Raw genomic sequence first — 21,498 nt, 5'->3', positions numbered from 1 at the left:
AGTTCTGCCTTCAAGGTATGATTCCATCCATCTCAAGGCATCAGGGGAAAAGTTGAACTTGGACAATTTTGTGATGAGAATCTCATTGTTAACAGTATCAAAAGCCTTCCTTAGGTCCAGAAACACAGCCCCAACACCCCCCCCCCTTTGTCCATCTTGGACTTCACATTTTCCAGAAGAAAGCAGTTGGCCGTTTCAGTGGAGTGTTTCGCTCGGAAGCTAAACTGCATGGAGTGTAATGTGAAGGGGCTGTTGTTGAGGTGGGAAATCAGTTGTTCTGATACACACCTTTCAACAACCTTTGACACCACAGGTAGTATAGTAATGGGCCTGTAGTTACTCACGTCAGCAGGGTCACCCGATTTAAAGATGGCCATTATTATGGCCGACTTCCATACCCTTGGAAACACCCTGAGACCAATAGATGTGTTGGTGACCTTAGTAATGGGGCCAATGAGTGACTCTTTGTAGTTTTTAAGAAAGGTAGAGTCTAGCCCAAACACATCTTTGGCTTTAGAGTTCTTTAGTGAGCTAATCACCCTGTTCACCTTAGACTCAGAAACCTCCCTTATGATGAAGACAGGTTGAGCATAATTTACTAGCACTGAGCTCAAGAAACCAGTGGAGGGGTTCTGTGTCAGTACCCTGACAGAGTAAAAAAAAGTAGGAATTGAAAGCTATTGCTATGATTTCTAGTCTTTTTGCAGTGTTACCCTGTTAACTTTTTTAGATTCTCCCAGATCGGTTTAGAATTTCCCTTTGCTTCACCAATTATGTTAATAAAAAAGTTTGCCTTGGCCTGTCTGATTTCTTTCATCACCTTATTTCTCAACATGGTAAACCTACGTCCGTCATGCTCTAATTTAGATTTTAGGGCTATTTTTAGAGCATAATCTCGTTCTTTCATCAATTTCCAGATTTCTCCATTTAGCCAAGGAAGAGTGCTCTTTTGGCTAGGTTTGGATTTGATTTTCTTTAGGAAACCATTTATTGTAGTCTGGATTGTGGATAGAAAAACCTGACTATCAGCTTCCATGTCTGTATAGGACAAGAGATCATTCCAGTTAATTCTCTTAATTGCGTTTTCAAAATAGCTTCATTCACTCTTAGTTATTCTTAGTTGATCCGGCTTTCTAACAGTAGAGAGGTTAAACCTGCTCTTAGACAGCTGTGTGTTATGTGTTAGGCTAGTAGGTGGTTGTGTTGTACTTACCAGTACCCAGTGTTCACAGGGTCCGACATGCCAATCAACCTGCTATCTGTCAATCAAGGGGATGCCTGGAATGTTCTGATGCCGGGCATCCTGGCAGTTGGCAGAGTGGCGTGGAGGGGGGTTGGGCAGGGGGATGGAATATTGGAAGTTAAGACCAGGTTTAGCCTTTGTTCTCTCTCTTACGATTAGCTTGTGGGTTATCTTTCATTTATTTGGCGTGGGCTACGGCCAAACAGTAGCCTGTGTAAAGTTGGTTTAATACACCGTCAATTCTAAAACTCAATCCTCTGTCTGGACAATTGTTCCTTTATGATCTAGTCAGGTCATTACACTATGATCAGATAGCCTAGTAACAATATTGAATGATTTAGTCACTCTCTCTGGTTTATTACTGAACACCAAATCAATCTGTGTTTTAGAGCAACAAATCACCCTGGTTGAGGACAAAGGTATTAGTGATCTGTGTAAGGACAAAGGTATTAGTGATCCGTTTGAGGGTTTTCCTACAAAACTTGTCTTCATAATTAACGTTACAATCTCCCATTAAGATTACCTCTTTCCCAAAGTCACATTCCCTAAGCATGTCATTAAACTGATCAAAAAACACACTGTTGGTGGAAGGTGGCCTATATATTCCAATAAGGGTAAAGACATTTGGGGAGACAGTGTAACATTTAAGCCAATACATTCTAGTTCATTATCACATGACCACTCAATTTGTTTACATCAGATATGTTCTTTAATGTAAATCATCACACCCCCTCCTCTTCCTTCAATCCTGTCTCTCCTGAAAACATTGTAGCCAGGCACAATCAAAGCAGCATATGGAGAGTGTTTATGGAGCCATGTCTCTGAGAGGCAGAGAAAGTCAAGGTTGGAGCCTGTGAGTAGATGTTGAATTTGATCACTATTTGGAATGACACTATGAATGTTCAAGTGCCCCCCTAGTAGTCCCTTGGGCTTAGCCTGTGGGTCCCAGATGACTCGAGAGTGATGAACACATTGGAAAAAAGTTAAATTTTCGGTGTTTTCAGACGGCTGGGCTTAGGCCGTTTTGTTTAGTTTTGATTAGGGGCAGTTCGGTAGCGAAATTAACAATCCCTCCCGTCTGCACTGGATGCAGGGAACTAATTAAAACAGCTTGGGTACCATAAGCTGAGTCAGGGATCACATATTGCGACTTGGGTATGTTTGAAGAGTCAAAATCTATCCTGGAGCAGGGTGTGTTGAGAGAAACCATGGGGCCATAGCACTCACCCACTTCCACAGCAGCGACGATCAGTGGACAGGCCATCCACCTCTTTCCACTCCAGTGCGTATTGCTGGCTCGGTGATGTTGGGCCCAGGATTGAGTTGCACATCCCTGGAGAGCAGGAGGGTAGTGAACAGGTAGTTTAACAGTTTCCGATAAATGTTGGACTTGTGTTTGTTACGCCTAAGTGGTTCAGTGGAATAGGGAGCGAGATAAGACTTGGCCATCATTCAGAACATTATGGTACGCTGTGTACTGTCCGCTCCCGTGGAACGGTGAACCAATGTGTTTGGTGTTGATTTTCTCAGGCAGTAGATTTGTGTCATCCCAGCAAGGAAGCACTGAGATTATCAGTAGAGCAGCTACATAACTGACAATCATGGCAGAGTACTGGAGATAAAACACATAATTGCGCTTTAACTCTTTGCATGAGTTACTTAGCTGGGGTCGGCGTAGACCTGATGGTTTAGATAAAATTACAGCATTCGAATGAGAAGCGGCACCTGCCGCACCACCGTCTTCCGTCCGCCATCTTGAATAAAGAGAGTTCTTTATTCTTGTCTGCGCGATGTACTAAGAACCCAGATGGCTGTACGGATGGGGACAGTATATCCCTGGGGCACAGGTTAGTCGAGGTAATTGAGGTAATATGTACATCTACAGTTGAAGTCGGAAGTTGACAAAGTATTAGCATGTGTTGTATTTTGAAGCTACCCTGGCCTTAAGACTCCCAAGTGGCACAGCGTCTCAGTGCTAGAGGCGTCACTACAGACACCCATCTTCAAATCCAGACTGCGTTTCTATCAAAGTGCCTAATTACGTTATAATAGTTTCTGTGTGTCGTGTTATACCGTTTCTACTGTAGCTCACTGTGTGTATGGAGCATAATATATTTGTGTATATTCCTTATAACCGCAGACACGCGAGGTAACATTACTCATGTTACTCACCTTTTATGGTGTTATATTCAATCGTGCTTAAGTAGCTAGTTACAATCTTCTATTAGCTCTGTAAAACAATGCTAAATGCGTCAGAAGTATTGGCATGTTGTATTTTGACACTACCCTCTTAAAATATCTTATTCTTCTTGGTCGTTTTCTGAGTGCATTCCACAAAGCTGTTTATCATGTCAGCCTTATCCAACTCCCCCATTTTGAGGTTATAGTCAAGCACACAGTCTGGTTTGTTTCTCTCTCCTGTCAGGCGGTCCACCTTCCCTGTGGCCGACATGGTTGCTGTATGGACATTGGAGAGAACATGGACTTTACTGCCAGCTGTTAAACATTTCTTATTTTGTATAACGGGTCATTTAGAATGGCAGTAGCGTTGTGATGAAATGCAGTCATAGCAGCAGAACTAGAAAGCAGTCTTGGGAAAAGAGGGTGGCAAAGAAGGGAGTTGCAAACATAGGATCACTGCTCCAGTATTCTCTTAGGGAGTTCTTCTTTACTGTCACCAGGAATGTATACATTTCACTAATTGTGGTTGTCCCCCCACTCCTGGCTCTCTCTTTTCCTGTAGCTCCAAGGCAAAGCAATTGGTCCCTACTGTGTCTCCCACCAGCTCCTCTATCAGAAACAATTTGAAGCACTCTCCCTCAGATGGAAATGGCAAGGGGCGTTGCACTCCAGACTGGGATTCATCAACACAAACAGCAGGGCCAAGAGGGGTGAAATGGTTGGCAGCCTTCCATCTACCACAGAACTCCTGTACTTCATCCACTGTTAGTCTACCTCCATCACCACCAGCATCTTCAAAGGGAACTGGGACTTTGTCAGTGGACAAGGGGTCCTCTGTCACTTTCAGACTCATTGTCAGATTTCTTTTTTAAATCTCCAGAAATTCTGCATTTCTGAGTTGTTGTCATGCCCTGACCTTAGATATCTCTGTTTTCTATATATTTTGGATAGGTCAGGGTGTGACTAGGGTGGGTACTCAAGTTTTTGTATGTCTAGGGTTTTTGTATGTCTAGGGTTTTTTGTATGTCTATGTTGGCCTGATATGGTTCCCAATCAGAAACAGCTGTTTATTGTTGTCTCTTATTGGGGATCATATTTTGGTAGCCATTTTTCTCATTTGTGTTGTGGGACCTTGTCTATGTTGCCTTAGTGCACATCAGCAGCTGCACGGTTCGTTTGGTTGTTTTGTTCAGTGAGTTTCGATTTATTAAAATTATGTGGAACTCTACTCACGCTGCGCCTTGGTCCGATCATTACGACGAGCGTGACAGTTGTCTCCTTTTGAAAGACATTGCTAATGCTACAGCTTAGCTCATTAGCTATGTACATAACAACACTGAATGGCTCAGAGTGGGAGTGAGAGGTTACGTGATTGACTGTGTTCCGGTTCCGGTTGGAGCGAGTGGTCGCATCTGCACGTCGCTCCAACGGGTAGTATAACTTTTTCATTATATTTCATTATATCACAACGGTTTGATTTGTCTTATCTTAGCAATTTCTTCTCAGCTAGCTACATAGCCGTCTTTGTATCAAAGATAATTGCGTAATTATCGTATTTCGCCGTCCTAACGTAGTCTTCACTAGCCAGCTAGCTAACGTCCACTGATTAGCTGCACTGAGAAACTTTTACACTCAACTGAACGACTTGATTAGTTTAGTGTTAGCTACCTACATAGCTGTCTTTGCTGTCTTCGTATCATCGTATCATCGTATCCAAGATAATTGTGTTGTTTAGGTTTAGAGTGTGTAGTCTTAGAGTGATTATCTTAATTTACCGAGGTTAGCTAGCCAGCTATTTGTCGTCCTTAACGTAGGTGACTCTGCTAGCTAGCCAACAGCTAGCCAACGCTAGCCAACGTCTTCTGTATAGAACTCAACTACCCGGTCGCATTCACAGGTTGTATCACATTTTCACTTCATTTCATTACAGTACAACGGTTTGATTTGTTTGATCGTAGCTAGCTACTTAGCTAGCTACATAGCCGTCCTTGTATCAAAGATAATTGTGTAGTCTAGAGCGATTTTCTAGGTTCGCTAGCCATCTATTGTCGTTCTTTTAACGCAACGTAACGTAAACAACACTGCTAGCTAGCCTGCTAGCCCCCGAATAGCAACACTGCAGAAACTATTACACTCAACGGAATGACTTGATTAGTGTAGTGTCAACAACGCACCCACTGCCAGCTGGCCTACTTCAGCAGTACTGTATCATTTTAATCATTTTAGTCAATAAGATTCTTGCTACGTAGCTTAACTTTCTGAACATTCGAGACGTGTAGTCCACTTGTCATTCCAATCTCCTTTGCATTAGCGTAGCCTCTTCTGTAGCCTGTCAACTATGTGTCTGTTTATCCCTGTTCTCTCCTCTCTGCACAGACCATACAAACGCTCCTCACCGCGTGGCCGCGGCCACCCTACTCTGGTGGTCCCAGCGCGCACGACCCACGTGGAGTTCCAGGTCTCCGGTAGCCTCTGGAACTGCCAATCTGCGGTCAACAAGGCAGAGTTCATCTCAGCCTATGCCTCCCTCCAGTCCCTCGACTTCTTGGCACTGACGGAAACATGGATCACCACAGACAACACTGCTACTCCTACTGCTCTCTCTTCGTCCGCCCACGTGTTCTCGCACACCCCGAGAGCATCTGGTCAGCGGGGTGGTGGCACCGGGATCCTCATCTCTCCCAAGTGGTCATTCTCTCTTTCTCCCCTTACCCATCTGTCTATCGCCTCCTTTGAATTCCATGCTGTCACAGTTACTAGCCCTTTCAAGCTTAACATCCTTATCATTTATCGCCCTCCAGGTTCCCTCGGAGAGTTCATCAATGAGCTTGATGCCTTGATAAGCTCCTTTCCTGAGGACGGCTCACCTCTCACAGTTCTGGGCGACTTTAACCTCCCCACGTCTACCTTTGACTCTTTCCTCTCTGCCTCCTTCTTTCCACTCCTCTCCTCTTTTGACCTCACCCTCTCACCTTCCCCCCTACTCACAAGGCAGGCAATACGCTCGACCTCATCTTTACTAGATGCTGTTCTTCCACTAACCTCACTGCAACTCCCCTCCAAGTCTCCGACCACTGCCTTGTATCCTTTTCCCTCTCGCTCTCATCCAACACCTCCCACACTGCCCCTACTCGGATGGTATCGCGCCGTCCCAACCTTCGCTCTCTCTCCCCCGCTACTCTCTCCTCTTCCATCCTATCATCTCTTCCCTCCGCTCAAACCTTCTCCCACCTATCTCCTGTTTCTGCCTCCTCAACCCTCCTCTCCTCCCTCTCTGCATCCCTTGACTCTCTATGTCCCCTATCCTCCAGGCCGGCTCGGTCCTCCCCTCCCGCTCCGTGGCTCGATGACTCATTGCGAGCTCACAGAACAGGGCTCCGGGCAGCCGAGCGGAAATGGATGAAAACTCGCCTCCTGCGGACCTGGCATCCTTTCACTCCCTCCTCTCTACATTTTCCTCCTCTGTCTCTGCTGCTAAAGCCACTTTCTACCACGCTAAATTCCAAGCATCTGCCTCTAACCCTAGGAAGCTCTTTGCCACCTTCTCCTCCCTCCTGAATCCTCCGCCCCCTCCCCCCCTCCTCCCTCTCTGCAGATGACTTCGTCAACCATTTTGAAAAGAAGGTCGACGACATCCGATCCTCGTTTGCTAAGTCAAACGACACCGCTGGTTCTGCTCACACTGCCCTACCCTGTGCTCTGACCTCTTTCTCCCCTCTCTCTCCAGATGAAATCTCGCGTCTTGTGACGGCCGGCCGCCCAACAACCTGCCCGCTTGACCCTATCCCCTCCTCTCTTCTCCAGACCATTTCCGGAGACCTTCTCCCTTACCTCACCTCGCTCATCAACTCATCCCTGACCGTTGGCTACGTCCCTTCCGTCTTCAAGAGAGCGAGAGTTGCACCCCTTCTGAAAAAACCTACACTCGATCCCTCCGATGTCAACAATTACAGACCAGTATCCCTTCTTTCTTTTCTCTCCAAAACTCTTGAACGTGCCGTCCTTGGCCAGCTCTCCCGCTATCTCTCTCTGAATGACCTTCTTGATCCAAATCAGTCAGGTTTCAAGACTAGTCATTCAACTGAGACTGCTCTCCTCTGTATCACGGAGGCGCTCCGCACTGCTAAAGCTAACTCTCTCTCCTCTGCTCTCATCCTTCTAGATCTATCGGCTGCCTTCGATACTGTGAACCATCAGATCCTCCTCTCCACCCTCTCCGAGTTGGGCATCTCCGGCGCGGCCCACGCTTGGATTGCGTCCTACCTGACAGGTCGCTCCTACCAGGTGGCGTGGCGAGAATCTGTCTCCTCACCACGCGCTCTCACCACTGGTGTCCCCCAGGGCTCTGTTCTTGGCCCTCTCCTATTCTCGCTATACACCAAGTCACTTGGCTCTGTCATAACCTCACATGGTCTCTCTTATCATTGCTATGCAGACGACACACAATTAATCTTCTCCTTTCCCCCTTCCGATGACCAGGTGGCGAATCGCATCTCTGCATGTCTGGCAGACATATCAGTGTGGATGACGGATCACCACCTCAAGCTGAACCTCGGCAAGACGGAGCTGCTCTTCCTCCCGGGGAAGGACTGCCCGTTCCATGATCTCGCCATCACGGTCGACAACTCCATTGTGTCCTCCTCCCAGAGCGCCAAGAACCTTGGCGTGATCCTGGACAACACCCTGTCGTTCTCAACTAACATCAAGGCGGTGGCCCGTTCCTGTAGGTTCATGCTCTACAACATCCGCAGAGTACGACCCTGCCTCACACAGGAAGCGGCGCAGGTCCTAATCCAGGCACTTGTCATCTCCCGTCTGGATTACTGCAACTCGCTGTTGGCTGGGCTCCCTGCCTGTGCCATTAAACCCCTTCAACTCATCCAGAACGCCGCAGCCCGTCTGGTGTTCAACCTTCCCAAGTTCTCTCACGTCACCCCGCTCCTCCGTTCTCTCCACTGGCTTCCAGTTGAAGCTCGCATCCGCTACAAGACCATGGTGCTTGCCTACGGAGCTGTGAGGGGAACGGCACCTCAGTACCTCCAGGCTCTGATCAGGCCCTACACCCAAACAAGGGCACTGCGTTCATCCACCTCTGGCCTGCTCGCCTCCCTACCACTGAGGAAGTACAGCTCCCGCTCAGCCCAGTCAAAACTGTTCGCTGCCCTGGCCCCCCCAATGGTGGAACAAACTCCCTCACGACGCCAGGACAGCGGAGTCAATCACCACCTTCCGGAGACACCTGAAACCCCACCTCTTTAAGGAATACCTAGGATAGGTTAAGTAATCCCTCTCACCCCACCCCCCCTAAGTTTTAGATGCACTATTGTTAAGTGACTGTCCCACTGGATGTCATAAGGTGAATGCACCAATTTGTAAGTCGCTCTGGATAAGAGCGTCTGCTAAATGACTTAAATGTAAATGTAAATGACTGCCTGCATGCACCATTTATATCAATAAATCACTATCAGAAAAGGTTTTGTGTGGTATTATTGATATCTTTGTTATTTTATTCACATTTTCAATTACCGGTGATAAATCATGCATTCCGATTGTAATGGGCATATTGTATGTGTGTAAAATAATGTTTTGAAGGTTGTACTGATTATGATGAGGTAAGCTAATTCCAGCTATGTGTGTGGAGCCATGTTTGTTGACATACAATGCATTCTGGGTTTCACTTGATCGTCTGTCAGACCAAAGATGCAATAACAAAATGGGGTGAGTAAGGGTTCACTCATTTTTTGAGAAATTCAGGAAGTGAATGTGGGATGTGAACGATGGTAGACGACACACCCCTTCAACATGCATACTATAAACAGACCGAACTCATCTTGTCTTTTCTTATCTTTGGTTTCTGTGAGGAAAAAAGCCTGGATGCGTGCTGAAACTAATCGTCGGATTACTTTCGATTTCTAGAAAGTGTTTTACTCAATTATTTTGATCAACCCATGATGTGATTAATTATACATAGTAATTGCTATTAACTAGTTTATATTGTAGTCTATGTCAGCCGAGAGTTCGAAAATAGACTTTAAACTCGCTTGTGTTGCGCTAGGACAAATGTAGCCTACATTTTTCCGGTTAGGATGATAGTGTTATAATATATATACTTCTGTGAATATCTGAACATAAACAAAAATAAACTGCTCACATTCTGGACATAACTTTGTAAGGACTGTGTTTGTGTAAATAGTTTCTGAAAAAAGTGTGGCAGCTCAAATGCTGATTGTTGCGTCATTTGAAACTGGCCGTTCTAAACAAGTTTTCTAAATGAGTGTTCTAATCACAAGGGGTGTGATGGTACATGTGAAAGGGTTAAATACTCACAGAGACAGCAATGGCATTACCATAATCTCTAGGCAGTGCGAGTTCAACGAGATGGCCCGCTTGACCGTAGCTCGCTGGGTCTGAGCGCAGGGAACATGAAAAAAAGTAGGCGCATTATGAAGCCTGGATCTAAATTTAAAGTCCTTTTGGGTGACAGCGGGAGAACCGTTAGGGTTAGAAGCACAATTCGACCTCAGTAACATTCCTGAGGTCCTCCCGATCTGTGCAAGCCTAACCTTGACCATGTGGCATTAACCCTTATATGTGTTTATTTTTACCTTCCTGTGCCAACCGGAAGTCTCTTAAATTAGGGTCATTGGGGCTGTTTCGAAGGGTTAAAAGAGTCAGATCTTTCCAAAACTTCACATGTGTGATTAGGCAACCGTCATGAACTGTAAATCAGTAATTTATCCCATCAGATTTCCAAGAAAAACTCACACACACACACACAGCAAGGATGGAGTGACACAGGGTGGGGGCTTACAGCCACACAGAGCCTGCAATAGTTGCCTTCGTTCGAACTATCAAAGAACCGTCAGACCTAGAGCTCTGAAACTTTGGAAATCTGTTCTAGAGCTCAAGTCGATAGTGCACGGTGAGATATGTGGCTCTAGAAGGTTTTCAGACCGGGAAACAGCCTCGTACATTTGCAATAACTTAAAGTCATTTTGACCATCACGAAAATGACGACATTTAGAAAAGTCCCAGAGTCGCAAGATTGAAACCACCTCGGCCCATAGAGATGGACCCTAACGTTTCTGTCCGATAGCTCATTCAAGGACCCCATAGCAACGCCTGGAAAATGTGGATTTTCAGCACCAATTAAGGTCGCTGCTCAGGCTCCAAATGACCTATCGAGCCAAAACTTGGGATTCGGGGTTGACTCAGCTAGGCCTACACATAATGTTAGAACTGGACCTGCAGCTAGAACGTAACTACGTGTTTTATGTTTTTATTATGGTTTAAACAGAACACGCTGTGAATTTCAGGCATGCTCTGAAATATGTGATAGTTGGCTTCTAAACGAGTTGGAAAAAGTGGGTGTGGTGTCAATATCTAATTGACTAATGGACAGTGACTTGCTGGCTGACTTTTGTCCATTTGCAATATGTTTAAACAGTGATAGATCACCAAATTGACATTCTGAAATCAACACCAACGAGCAATGGAGAGGAACCAGAATCACTGCCCGGCCATCCCAAGTTCATCAAACCAGTCAATTTCGCATTCCTGTAGTTGTTTTGAGCATGTCAAATTCTTGATGGTAAATGCCCATTGAAACATATTGCACTTGGACAGCCGGGCGCCTGGTGATTGGAACGGGTTACCAGGAGCACATTTTTAAATGGTTTTTTAATGCCTTTAGGGGGATGCAAGGGGTCTACGGTTGGGTAAGGAGCACCCCCCACATGTGCCCATCCAATAGGGAGCGCCCCTGTTCATTTTGGAGTCCCACTTCTCCCTCATCATACATGACAAATATACCATCTAGGTTGATTCATGGCTTAACATGGTGCTATATATAATTTGGGCAGTATAAATACCATTTGGACATGGTTCGCTGACTTTTGGGTTTGGAAACCGACTTCCTATGATTGTACATGGCAAATAGACATAACATCCTGATTTGGCACTTTCAATACTTTCATATTGCATTTGGACATTTCTTATGGCATTTGGCAATGGTTCACTGACTTTTGACTTCCTATGAAATCATATTGCAAAATGACAAAACATCCTGATTTTGCATTGTCTTATGGACAATAAAAAAAAACATGACAATAAAATATGACAAAAGTATGTTCATACAGTTTTTTTTACATGTATAATTGACAAATAAAATTGAAACATTTTCAAAAAATGGTCCAGAAAGCACCTTTTTAAGGCTGTGATAAGTTTTAGATGTTTTTTTAATTTTAATTTTCCAAATTTGACCTTTGGGTCTGGACTTGATGTGCATTTGCAATATGAAAATTGCTGTGTACACTTGGAATTTTCCATATGGCATTTGCAATAAGTTTTGAATGAAACAACATCCATTTGAGTGATAATGTACATCATGTATATGTTTCGTACGGTGCCGATAAGTTCCCGTAAAGTTTTGTCCATTTCAGGTTGGTCATTAAAACTTGTTTTTCTACCACTCCACAAATTTCTTGTTAACAAACTACAGTTTTAGGCAAGTCGGTAAGGACATCTACTTTGTGCATGACACAGATTATTTCACTTATATCATAATTCCTGTGGGTCAGAAGTTTATATACACTAAGTTGACTGTGCCTTTAAACAGCTGGAAAATTCCCAAAAATTATGTCATGGCTTTAGAAGCTTCTGATAGGCTAATTGACATAATTTGAGTCAAATGGAGCTGTACCTGGGGATGTATTTCAAGGCCTACCTTCAAACTCTGTCTCTTTGCTTGACATCATGGGAAAATCAAAAGAAATCAGCCAAGACCTCAGAAAAAAATGTAGACCTCCCCAAGTCTGCTTCATCCTTGGGAGCAATTTACAAACCCTGAAAGTACCACGTTCATCTGTACAAACAATAGTACGCAAGTATAAACACCATGGGACCACGCAGCCATCATACCACTCAGGAAGGAGACGAGTTCTGTCTCCTAGAGATGAACGTACTTTGGTGCGAAAAGTGCAAATCAATCCCAGAACAACAGCAAAGGACCTTGTGAAGATGCTGGAGGAAACGGGTACAAAAGTATCTATATCCACAGTAAAACGAGTCCTATATCGACATAACCTGAAAGGTCGCTCAGCAAGGAAACAGCCACTGCTCCAAAACCGCCTTAAAGAAGCCAGACGACAGTTTGCAATTGCACATGGGGACAAAGATCATACTTTTTGGACAAATGTTCTCTTGTCAGATGAAACAAAAATGGAACTGTTTGGCCATAATGACCATTGTTATGTTTGGAGGAAAAAGGGGGAGGCTTTGTAAGCTCAAGAACACCATCCCAACCGTGAAGCACGGGGATGGCAGCATCATGTTGTGGGGGTGGTTTGCTGCAGGAGGGACTGGTGCACTTCACATAATAAATGGCATCGTGAGGATGGAAAATTATGTGGATATATTGAAGCAACATCTCAAGACATCAGTCAGGAAGTTAAAGCTTGGTCGCAAATGGGTCTTCCAAATGGACAATGACCCCAAGCATACTTCCAAAGTTGTGGCAAAATGGCTTAAGGACAGCAAAGTCAAGGTATTGGAGTGGCCATCACAAAGCCCTGACCTCAATCCCATAGAAAAAGTGTGTTTGAGCAAGGAGGCCTAAAAACCTGCCTCAGTTACACCAGCTCTGTCAGGAAGAATGGGCCAAAACTCACCCAACTTATTGTGGGAAGCTTGTGGAAGGCTACCTGAAACATTTGACCCAAGTTAAACAATTTAAAGGCAATGCTACCAAATACTAATTGAGTGTGTGTAAACTTCTGACCCACTGGGAATGTGATGAAATAAATAAAAGCTGAAATAAATCATTCTCTCTACTGTTATTCTGACATGTCACATTCTTAAAATAAAATGGTGATCCTAACTGACCTAAGACATGGAATTTTTACTAGGGTTAAGTTTCAGGAATTGTGACAAACTGAGTTTAAATGTATTTGGCAAAAAAATGTATTGGTCTGCAAAAGTAAAAATTACTACTTTTATGTGAATGAATGAGGTGGAACACACCTCATTTCAAACTGTTATTAGAAAATAAAAAACTTGTTCGAAAATAATTTCAAATTGACAAATAAAAATAGGCTGCGTGCTTTGGTTTGAGGGCAGGCCGGATTAAACGTACTGTTACATAACAATCACATTCTGGAATGGAGAGGACGTTCTAACAACACGTGCATAAAAAAACTCATGCTGGAATTAGAAATATTTGGAACTCACGCATGAAAGTGTTAAGCCCCGCACTGTGTCACTCCATCCTTGCTGTGTTGGTGTGTGTGAGTTTTTTCTTTGACATCTGTTGGGATAAATGACTGATTTACAGTTCATAAGGGTTGCCTAATCACCATATGAAGTTTTGGAAAAATGTGACCTTTTTAACCCTTCGAAACAAATCAAATCAATTTGATTTATATAGCCCTTCGTACATCAGCTGATATCTCAAAGTGCTGTACAGAAACCCAGCCTAAAACACCAAACAGCAAGCAATGCAGGTGTAGAAGAAAAACTCCCTAGAAAGGCCAAAACCTAGGAAGAAACCTAGAGAGGAACCAGGCTATGTGGGGTGGCCAGTCCTCTTCTGGCTGTGCCGGGTGGAGATTATAACAGAACATGGCCAAGATGTTCAAATGTTCATAAATGACCAGCATGGTCGAATAATAATAAGGCAGAACAGTTGAAACTGGAGTAGCAGCACGGTCAGGGACTGGGGACAGCAAGGAGTCATCATGTCAGAAACAGCCCCTATGAACACAATTTAAGGCACTTCCGGTTGACACAGGAAGCTGAAAGTGAACACATATACTCTTTGGGGTAGGCTCTTACAGAATGTTGAGTTTTAAGTCTTTACGTTCAGAACTGACTGATTTACAGAGGGTTGAATGAGTGTGTGATTTCAGAAAATCACAGAAATTTCGCGGCGCTCCGAAACCCACCTTAACGGATTCGTCTGAACAAACCGCAACTGGATCTGTAACCGTAGGTTCATGTACTTTGACGTGAAGCGGTCAAATTAGCACTCTATTTTCGTTTTTGACCACAGCACACATGTTCACCAGTCACTCACAGGATGTCTAAAGTTTAAACAGGCTGTCAAACTCTGCCCCTCGTCTCAGAATTAAGTTAGAACTGATTTTTAGTTTAGTATTTGACTGCCTGCTTCATGTATCATTAGGCATATTGCAGCATTTACAATATACCTCTGAAAATAAATGCAATTAGAAAGGAAGAAAATGTAATAACCCGTAAATGAACCGCATGAACATGGGTCAAATGCTTTTCCCCCATCTTAATTTCCCCATGATGGACAGGCTGAGCAATGGATGGGGTGCTGAATGTGAGAAGAGCATCCCAGCGCTAAGGCAGACTGGGCCACTAAGGCAGGAACTCAATATAACCCCTCATACCAATGTTAATACAGTGTCTTTGTTTACAAGACTTGGCACATCTTATTCTGAAAATTGGAAATGTAAAACTAGGCCCTGCTCTGTACTGTGTAAATTCTGCAATGCAGTAGTAATTGAATTGAGCCCATAATGTACTGCCAACCCAGCAGTGGAGGAGTTCAGCAGGGCAGACAGGGTGGTGTGGTGCGTGACTGGCTGTGTGTGAAGGAGAGTGGGATAAGCTGGCCCTGCCCGAGGGAGAAATTGCTCTGATCCCTGACTGTGACATTGAGATTTGACACCACTCTCTGGAGGCTGGTGGTCCCCATGAGGGTCTTAACTGGGACAACCCTACTGTCTTCTAGGATATTATTGTACCTTGTGTTACAGGTTTTGGAGTTTGGTTCTATTTGCCCTGATTGGAGTCACCCTCGTTGGTCAGGATGTGTTGCATCTGTCGCCTCGATATTAAGTCATTAGTTTCACCTGTGCTGGCACAGGTGATATTTAATAGCTGCAGATCCAATGCTCCAGGTGGCATGGGAGATGAACTCTCCCTCTTTAAAGCTGCACTATGTAACTTTTTGGGCGGCATGACCATATTAATATAGAAATGTGTTATAGATGTGGCATTCTCATTGAAAGCAAGATAAGAAGCGGTATTTGTTCTATGTGTGCTATTACTATGCTTCCCATTCGTAAGATTTGTTTTTGCGTCTTTTACTTTCGGTTTTGCACACCAGCTTCAAACAGTTGAATACAATATTTTTGGTTATGGAAAAGATACTTAACAGCAGTTTAGATGGTACAATTATTATCTACACTATACTTGCTTTTTTTTTCACAAACTGAAATCAGGCAAACTTATATGGCAACCAGGAAATGGCTGTGTGATTTTTGCATAGTGGATCTAAGTTTGCTCTCCAGCGTGCGGGACGGAGGTAGGAAAACTGGGAAAGAGTGAGGAAGCAGTGTGCCGGGATGAGTATGTCACTTTAATATTGGGCCAGTGTCTGTATCTCTGTGCCGCAGTGAGGTGCCCCTGCCCGTCTTTGCTCAGTGTCCAGTCAGCCCCTGCAGTGAGGGGCTAAGACGCCTCCCTGCTCTGGTCCAGTGACTGGAGCAACACCATGTCACAGTCCTGCCTTGCTCCAGCTATGTTGTTTTGATTTGAGGTCAGGTCTCCAAAGTGCTCCTGCTTTTTCACCCCTACATACAAAACCGGCAGGCCTCCTCCTTACAGTTCTCTCTCTTTTGTTTTCATTCTGACCTTGACTACATATTGAATTATATTGGCCCGCTCTATGCTTTCAAACAAATCCAAAATCAGTTTGAGAGCTGTTTATACATAGGCGCTCAGCGTGAATTGCAAATGACAGGCAAATCCAACCCGTCTCAGCTCCAGCTAATCTGTGGCAGACAAACAGCAGGCCAGGCATGGGAGCAAACACCTGATGCAGGGATTGAGGGTCGGACAAACATCCAACAACTGAACAGGCACAGAGCTGGGGAAGGGCAAGGTGAATTACCAGAAGAATCATCCTGGTCTTTCAAATAACTTTCCTCTTAAATTTGTAGTCCCTGGGGTCATTTGCACAGCTGCAATTTTAAGCACAATAGCAGAGCTCCTCCAGAGAACATCTCACCTAATCCCTGCATATGTGTACCAGGGTTCTTTGTGCACAAGACGACCTGTATATTGAGTCCCCGGTGCACTGCTATCAGGGGTGTCATGCACAAAGTATGTGAGGAAGGGGGGGGTCTTTATTCTATAGCTAGAGGACTCCTGATATCTCCAAGTATACGTTGTCTAGTATTGTCCCTTTGCTACAGTTGAAGTTGGAAGTTTACATACCCCTTAACCAAAAACATTTAAACTCATTTTTTCCCCAATTCCTGACACTTAATCCCCATAAAACTTCCCTGTCTTAGGTCAGTTAGGATCACCACTTTATTTTAAGAATGTTAAATGTCAGAATAATAGGAGAGAATGATTTATTTCAGCTTTTTTTATTTCATCACATACACTTAATTAGTATTTGGTAGCATTGCCTTTACATTTTTTAACTTGGGCCAAACGTTTCGGGTTGCCTTCCACAAGCTTCCCACAATACGTTCAGTGAATTTTGGCCCATTACTCTTGACAGAGCTGTTGTATCTGAGTCAGGTTTGTTGGCCTCCTTGCTCGCACACACCTTTTCAGTTCTCCCCACAAATGTTCTATGGGATTGAGGTCAGGGCTTTGTGATGGCCACTCCAATACCGTGACCGTAAGCCATTTTTCCACAACTTTGGAAGTATGCTTGGGGTCATTGTCCATTTCGAAGACCCATTTGCAACCAAGCTTGAACTTTCTGACTAATGGCTTGATGTTGCTTCAATATATCCACATAATTCTCTTTCCTCATGATGCCATCTATTTTGTGAAGTGCACCATTCCCTCCTGCAGCAAAGCACCCCCACAACATGATGCTGCCACCCCCGTGCTTCACGGTTGGGATGGTATTCTTCGGCTTGCAAGCCTCCCCCTTTGTCCTCCAAACATAACGATGGTCATTATGGCCAAACAATTCTATTTCAGAGGACATTTCTCCAAAAAGTACAATCTTTTTCCCCATGTGCTGTTACAAACTGTAGTCTGTCTTTTTTATGGCGGTTTTGGAGCAGTGGCTTCTTCCTTGCTGAATGGCCTTTCAGGTTATGCCAATATAGGACACATTTTACTGTGGATATAGATACTTTTGTACCTGTTTCCTCCAGCAGGTCTTGGCTGATTTATTTGGATTTTCCCATGATGTCAAGCAAAGAGGCACTGAGTTTGAAGGTAGGCCTTGAAATAATACATCCACAGGGACGCCTCCAATTGACTCAAATGAAGTCAATTAGCCTATCAGAAGCTTCTATAGCCATGACATACTTTTCGGGAATTTTCCAAGCTGTTTTAAGGCACAGTTAACTTAGTGTATGTAAACTTCTGAACCATAGGAATTGTGATACAGGGAATTCTAAGTGAAATAATCTGTTTGTAAACAATTACTTGTGTCATGCACGAAGTAGATATCTTAACCGACTTGCCAAAATTATAGTTTGTTAACAAGACATTTGTGGAGTGGTTGAAAAACGAGTTTTAATGACTCCAACGTAAGTGTATGTAAACTTCCGACTTCAACTCTATGTAGGGCCATCTACTTGAAGTTATGTCTGTCTTCCCAGTAGCCTACTTGGTGTGTGATCTGCTGACTGCTCATAATTTGCAGATGATTGTTGACACATCAACCAGGATTAAGGGGCAGGGCAATTTGTGACTGTTGTTGTTTCCGTAATCAGTGGCAGTATTGGAGGAGGAATGGTATCTCCTCTCCTAGGCAATCAGCAATTACACTTAACAAAAATATAAACGCAACATGTAAAGTGTTGGTCCCATGTTTCATGAGCTGAAATAAACATCACAGAAATGTTTCATATGCACAAAAAAGTATATTTCTCTCAAATGTGGTGCACAAATTTGTTTACATCTCTGTTAGTGAGCATTTCTCATTTGCCAAGATAATCCATCCACCTGACAGGTGTGAAATATCAAGAAACAAATTAAAAAGAATGATCATTATTACAGTTGCACCTTGTGCTGGGGGACAATAAAAGGACAATCTAAAATGTGTAGTTTTGTCACACAACACCACAGATGTCTCAAATTGAGGGAGCGTGCAATTGGCATGCTGACTGCAGGAATGTCCACCAGAGCTGTTGCCAGGAAATTGAATGTTAATTTCTCAACCATAAGCCTACAATGTTGTTTTAGAGTATTTGGCCTCACAACCGCAGCCAACGAGTAACCACGCAAGCTGGACCTCCACATCCATTTCACTGGTCACCCCAAAGCAAACTCCTCCTTTGGCTGCCTTTCCTTACAGTTCTCTGATGCCAATGACTGGAACAAATGGCAAAAATCACTGAAGCTGGAAACTCATATCTCCCTCACTAAACTTTAAGCATCAGCTGTCAGAGCAGCTTACAGATCATTGCACCTGTACATAGCCCATCTGTAAATAGCCCACCCAACTACCTAATCCCCATATTGTTATTTATTATTTTGCTCCTTTGTACCCCAGTATCTCTACTTGCACATTCATTTTATGCACATCTATCACTCCAGTGTTTAATTGCTAAATTGTAATTATTTCACCACTATGGCCCATTTATTGCCTTACCTCCCTAATCTTACTTAATTTGCACACGCTGTATGTAGACTTTTCTATTGTGTTATTGACTGTACCTTTGTTTATTCCATGTGTAACTCTGTGTTTTTTTGTGTCACACTGCTTTGCTCCATCTTGGCCAGGTCGCAGTTGTAAATGAGAACTTGTTCTCAACTGGCCTACCTGGTTAAATAAAACAAATATATATATATATATTTCTGCAATGCAAGTAACCATTTGGCTGTACCGTTTACACCTTCTGTGGAGACCCATCCATTTAGAAAGATGAGGCCAGTGGTGTAAAGTACTTAAGTAAAAATACTTTAAAGTACTGCTTAAGTATTTTTTTGGGGTATCTGTACTTTACGAATTATATTTTAGGGCAACTTTCCCTTTTACTTCACTACATTCCGAAAGAAAATAATGTACTTTTTACTCCATATATTTCCCTGACACCCAAAAGTACTCGTTACATTTTGACAGGAAAATTGTCCAATTCATACACTTATCAAGAGAACATACCTGGTCATCCCAACTGCATCTGATATGGCAGACACTTTAAACACAAATGCTTTGTTTGTATTATGTCTGAGTGTGCTTTATTTATTTGTACTTAAGTACATTTTAGCAATTCCATTTACTTTTGATACTTAAGTATTTTTAAAACCAAATACTTTTAGACTTTTACTCAAGTTGTATTTTACTGGGTGACTTTTACTTGAGTTATTTTCTATTAAGGTATCTTTACTTTTACTCAAGTATGACCATTTAGTACTTTTTCCACCACTGGATGTGGCTGGGGTTTATAGAATATCTTTCACATGGCCCATCAATTTAGACAAGTGTGTCTGGGTAAGTGTAATCTAATATTTATAAAATATTTTTTACTTTCTGTTTACCTGGAATTTTCCCTTATCGTAGGCTACTACTTTAAGTCTTAGTCTTTACTACACTACTCACTGTTTAGCACATGACCTCACATGTGAATCCTTAAAGAGATGGGTGGGGCTGGCTTAACAGGGTCTGAACAATGCTGAATGGGTATGGACAAAGGAGAGGTCTCCAGTAGGTACCAAAACATTCAAAGGTCCTTTTCTCGAAAGCGAGGTTAAAAATGTATCAGGTTTCAAAGCAGAATTACTTTCCCTTTGTTCCTCAAAAATGCAGTATATGATATACCATTTCATAGCTCTGAGTCTCTACTTTTATCCAGTGTTAAAAAACATGATTTCACATATGTGCTCTTTATGGCAGAATGTTACAATTAGGTGAAATAAACTGGGTTATTCTCCACCAAGTTTCACCACTCAAAATGTCTCTAATTGGTGGAACAACCAAGTTATAAAATGACAAATGTATTTCTTAACATGCTATACCCAGAAAATTTGCTTAAAGAAATTAGATAAAGGTGAAGGTGTTTAACAGAGTTCAGCTCGACTCCTTCCGGTCCTCTTTCCAGGTTTTCCGGGCTCGTTTTCCCAGGACAAGTGGCAGAGAAGAGTCTTCCTCCTTGGAGTAGGAAGCCCGTTTCCCACTCGAGGTGTTCTCCAAAACTCTGGGGAGAGAAATTCTCAGAAGTGAGTCTAGGGCCTTTCATCATATATCAAGCCCCAGGTTAATGGAGCAGAAAGGCCAAATCACATTATTAGAAAATAATAAAGTAGAACAATGCAGGACATCTATGGAGATATTCTCTCACAGACAAACTGAACAGCAACAGCTGTCTATGAGTCCTGGTTCATGTGGTTGTCCCGGGGGAAAGAACAGAAGAACATTATGGTTATATCTCCCATCCCTATGTGGTATCCCCACTAATGATATAGTTAGATTAAAGCACTCCTTGACAACAGTGTTTCCAGGGAAACTATGCTGATGTGTTGGTCATGGTGGTCAATGCAGTACAGTGCAGATCCAAATTGACTGTCTACGGTCACTGCAGATGGCTAATAACATAATGAATCTGCTCTGTTCTCTTCTCACATTCCCTTGTGGCCACATACCCATGAATAAAGACAGAAGGTCAACATGTGGAGGTCATGTCTCTGCAGAAGGTCACAGACCCCTCTACACTGTCAGGCTCAGTAGGGCCCTGTGGAGTGAATATAAAACATCACTACATGTAAAGCAGGGATGGGCAACTTTGATGAGAGTGGGGGCCACAGAAAAACGGAACTCATCCTGAGGGGCCGCAGTGGCTCATAGGTCTGCAGTACCCACATCCATACACCCCTCCTGCAATTCAACACATTTTGCCATGGGGCAGAGAGAAGATTTAGCAATTTTATAATGGATTTCCTGCAATTCTACACATTTTGCCATAGGGTGGAGGAAAATGTTTGCAGTTTTTAATATGATAACTTTTGATCAATGGGCCCTATCCCAGTTGGTAATTCAACCATTCTTAATACAAGTTTAGATAGCCAGACGCTGGACTAACTTACCAATCTAAAATTGATTTGCTGACATAGACTAATTGACTGACAGCTGA

The 21,498-nt window shown here is 43.4% G+C and overlaps 1 protein-coding gene across 2 annotated transcripts in view; it reads right to left on the bottom strand.

Moving 5' to 3' along the window:
• Positions 1-19,149: 19,149 nt before the first annotated feature.
• The window catches only part of LOC124031245 (E3 ubiquitin-protein ligase RAD18-like), a 106,877-nt gene continuing 104,528 nt past the window's right edge, over positions 19,150-21,498 (bottom strand). For both annotated transcript variants that reach the window (XM_046342297.1, XM_046342298.1), the window contains one exon: positions 19,150-20,565. In XM_046342297.1, the coding sequence (XP_046198253.1) occupies positions 20,439-20,565 (127 nt within the window). In that variant the 3' untranslated portion in view covers positions 19,150-20,438. The remainder of the gene's footprint in view (positions 20,566-21,498) is intronic.

This window comes from Oncorhynchus gorbuscha, linkage group LG03 (assembly GCF_021184085.1).
Source record: "Oncorhynchus gorbuscha isolate QuinsamMale2020 ecotype Even-year linkage group LG03, OgorEven_v1.0, whole genome shotgun sequence".
NCBI lineage: Eukaryota > Metazoa > Chordata > Actinopteri > Salmoniformes > Salmonidae > Oncorhynchus > Oncorhynchus gorbuscha.
Note: the sequence above shows the minus strand (reverse complement) of the source record. Positions and strands in the feature narration are given on the sequence as shown.